This window comes from Gekko japonicus, unplaced genomic scaffold (genome assembly GCF_001447785.1).
Source record: "Gekko japonicus isolate JY-2015 unplaced genomic scaffold, Gekko_japonicus_V1.1 scaffold6223, whole genome shotgun sequence".
NCBI lineage: Eukaryota > Metazoa > Chordata > Lepidosauria > Squamata > Gekkonidae > Gekko > Gekko japonicus.
The window spans coordinates 29513-33367 of NW_015174440.1; the positions used below are offsets into that span (position 1 = coordinate 29513).

Genomic DNA, 3855 nt, shown 5'->3' on the forward strand with positions numbered 1-3855 from the left:
AGAAGAAGAAGAAGAGGAAGAAGAGGAAGAAGAGGAAGAAGAGGAAGAAGAGGAAGAAGAAGAAGAGATTGGATTTATACCCTGCCCTTCACTATCCAAAGGTGTCTCAGAGTGGCTTACAAACTCCTTTCCCTTCCCCTCCCCACAACAGACACCCTGTGAGGTGGGGCTGAGAGAGCTCTTGACAGAAGCTGCTCTTTTTCAAGAACAGCTCTTATCAGAACTACGGCTTGCCCAAGGTCATCCAGCAGGGGGGGGGGACACCAGCAAGAATTCCTGTTTCATGCCGGCCACATGGCCACGGAAATGTCTTCAGCTTGGAAATGGAGATTGAGCACCTCAACCCTAGAGTCGGATCCGACTGGCATTCAAGCAAGGGAAACCTTGACCTTTACCTATGATTTTCACAGACCTCTCCTCTGTTTGAATTTTATAGATGGTAAATTTGAAATGGAGATTTACAAAGGCAAATTCAACAGTTTGAGGATTTCCCAAGAATGCCTCCACCCCCAGTTCTCCCTCAGGCACTTATACAGAGACGTATGTCCCCCAAAGCAGAACGTGTGTGTTCCAAAAGATTTTTTCCAATGTGCTTGGGGGCTTATTGAATTTTTTAAGAATGTAAGAGCCCTTCCTGGATCAGGCCAGCTGTGCATGTAGTCCAGCATCCTGGGTCACACAGTGGCCAATCAGTGGCTTTGGAGGACCAAGAAACAGTATCTAGATGCCAGCCTGTCCCATTAACATGGATGCCTGTTTTTGTACCAGTTGCATGAGCTGCATAGAAAAGTTGTATCAGTGGGAACATACTAGGAACACAAGCTATGGAAATTGCTGAAATGGAAAGAGAAATCATGGCAGAGTCAAAGGAGCGCAACAAGAAATGAAAAATGGCATAGTGCAATCGATCAGTCCCAGCAGAGGCAATTTTTAATTGTGCCACACTGGCACAAGCATCCATCCAACTGCCATCTCGGTATGAAGCCCAAAAAGTTGTTTCAACCTCCATCAACTTACCAGAGCTGCTGAAACAATCAAGAGCCAGTGAAGGATCCGGAGCTTGAGAGGCTGGTCGATTCCGGGAGGGATCTCTGATCGAGAAAAGTCGTAGTAAATGGCCCAAACAAAAACCAGGGCAAAAGGAGCAATCAGTAAATGCAATATAGTCAGAAGCAAAGTGTAGTCTGGCTCCATTTCCCTTCCAAGTGATGTGGTCTGGTTGGCTTAAGCCTACAAGTGTTGTTGATCTCCTGCTCCGATGTGCTTCCTAATGAAGTGAGCCGTATGCCCTGGGGAAGCGCCGTATTCCATCGAGTTGACTTGGCTCAGGTCATACCAGTAATGCAGGAAGAGTGCAAGTGCAGGAGAAGGAGAGGGAGAGGGAGAGGAGGGGAAAAAACGGGATGTTGACAAAGCAAACTGTTTCCTGTGCTTGTGCAAGTGATGTCAATGCATCACATTTTCAAACAGTTGTGCAAGGGACAATCGTCCAGAGGCAAAATTGCTGAGGATTTGGCCGCACGCGTTAGGATTCACTGGAGTTGTTTGGTTGTGTTTTTTTTTTTGGGGCTTTTCCCCCCCTTAAAGGAATCACCACATTGCCAATGGCAGCAGCTTGGGAAAGCATGGGATTCGAAGGAACCATTCCAGATGACTCATTGCGAAGGCTTGACCCAACAAAGCATGATCCACAAGGAATGCAGTGGGAAGGAGGGAAAAGGTGCCTTGCTGGCAGTCCTCCATGGGATCTGCAGCTCGACAACCAAAAGTGATGCAATTTGGTAACTGAAATGAAGGGCTAGGTGTTTGAGCTGCAACTTTCCAACTTTAGACAGATTCACCTAGGGGAGGGGATGCGGCTCAGTGGTAGAGCCTCGACTTTGTATGCAGGAGGTCCCAGGTTCAATCTCTACCATCACTAGATTGGAGGTGATGTAAAAGACATCTCATTGAAACCCTGGACCAAGGGTCTGATTTATTATAAGGCAATTATCCTTAAGGGGAACGGCCACAGATCTGTGGTAGAGTATCTGTTTGGCATGGAGGAGGAGGAGAAGGAGAAGAAGAAGAAGACGAGGAGGAGGAGGAGGAGGAGATTGGATTTATACCCCTCCCTTCACTACCCAAAGGAGTCTCAGAGCAGCTTACAATCTCCTTCCCTTCCCCTCCCCACAACAGACACCCTGTGAGCAGTGTTCCCTCTAAGCTGAGTTAGTGTGAGCTAGCTCACAGTTTTTTTAGCCTCCAGCTCACACATTTTTGTCTTCGCTCAGGAAGGATGGCCCCAGAGCAAACTAATTTATGCAGTAGCCAAATTGCTGGCTCACAGCTTTAATGCCAGTAGCTCACAAAGTAGAATTTTTGCTCACAAGACTCCACAGCTTAGAGGGAACATTGCCTGTGAGGTAGGTAGGGCTGAAAGAGCTCTTTCAAGAACGGCTCATGAGAGAACAGTTCTGAAAAACAGTTCTGAAAGAATTTATGAACTTCTACATGCCAAACAGATACTCTACCACTGATCTACCTGGGAGGTAGGTGGGGCTGAGAGAGCTCTTTTGAGAACTGCCCTTGAGAGAACAGGTCTGAGGGAATTTGTGGCTGACCCAAGGTCACACCAGCAGCTGCATGTGGAGAAGTGGGGAATCATCTTTGTCATCCCCAATTTAAAAAATAATAATCTGGCAGTAGGTGATGTGAAAGGCCTCTGCTTGAGACCCTGGAGAGCCACTGATAATGCTGATTCTGATGGACCAAGCATTGGATTCAGTATAAGGCAGCTTCAGGACCTTCCCACATTTGCCTGCCACTCTGGATTTTCTCAGTGTTTGAGTCGAGGCGATTTAAGTCTGCAGCAAAACAGCATCCAAATAACCTGTTGCAACAGTGGGCTGAAACCGGGCTGACCACTGAAGGGAGGTAACGTAATGCAGAATGGGGGAAAAAAGGAATAAAAAGAAGGTTGAATTTGATTTTAGTGCAGAACAAGAAAAACAACTACCCTGGAATAAAAAGAAGCTTGAACTTGATTTTAGTGCAGAACTGCTTGGAGGACACTGCAGTCAACGTGGATTAAAAGGAACGTGCAGAAAGGGCTACCCTTCATCTGTAAATAGCATTGCACTCTTCTACATCCATTGACTTCCATAAGGTAAAGGTTTCCCTTGCTCGGAAGCCAGTCGGGTCTGACTCTGGTGGTGCGGTGCTCATCTCCATTTCCAAGCCGAACAGCCAGCGCTGTCCGAAGACGTTTCTGTGGTCATGTGGCCGGCATGACTACACACCGAGACGCACGGGACACTGTTACCTTCCCACTGAAGCAGTACCTATTTATCTACTTGCAGTTTCTTGCTTTCAAACTGCTAGGTTGGCAGGAGCTGGGGCCAGAGACGGGTGCTCACTCCGTCATGCGGCACACTCGGGTCTCGAACTTTATGACTTCCATAAACCTAGTGCCAAGCTAGATGTCACAGTGGCCATGAGTCCATCCCATGGGTGCCGACAGCATTTTAGAGGAGAGTTTGGCCATTTAAAAATTGTTACGAAGGCAACAGGTGATCTTGGTCCCCCCCCTCCATAACATGTTGAAACGTTTCTGCTTAGGAGGGCACGGTTGTTCTGATCCGTGTAATGTGCAGACCAGCGGGGAAGTCTCCCGTCCCATCCCCTTGCATATTGTATGGAGATCATTTGTAATCCTGGGAGATCTCCAGCCACCATCTGGAGCTTGGCAACCCTAATTATACCCCACTGAAGTCTCTCCCCAGACTCCACCCTGCAAAATCTCCTGGAATCTCCCCACCTGAACCTGGCAGCCCCACTGTGCAAGCAGGCAAGCCGGGGGCTGAGTAGGATCAG

At 48.0% G+C, this 3855-nt stretch overlaps 1 protein-coding gene across 1 annotated transcript in view; it reads right to left on the minus strand.

Moving 5' to 3' along the window:
* The window catches only part of LOC107121480 (arylacetamide deacetylase-like 4), a 27942-nt gene extending 26617 nt beyond the window's left edge, over positions 1-1325 (minus strand). The window contains exon 1 of the mRNA XM_015424390.1: positions 1018-1325. Coding sequence (XP_015279876.1) covers positions 1018-1194 — 177 coding nt within the window. The 5' untranslated portion in view covers positions 1195-1325. The remainder of the gene's footprint in view (positions 1-1017) is intronic.
* Positions 1326-3855: the final 2530 nt, after the last annotated feature.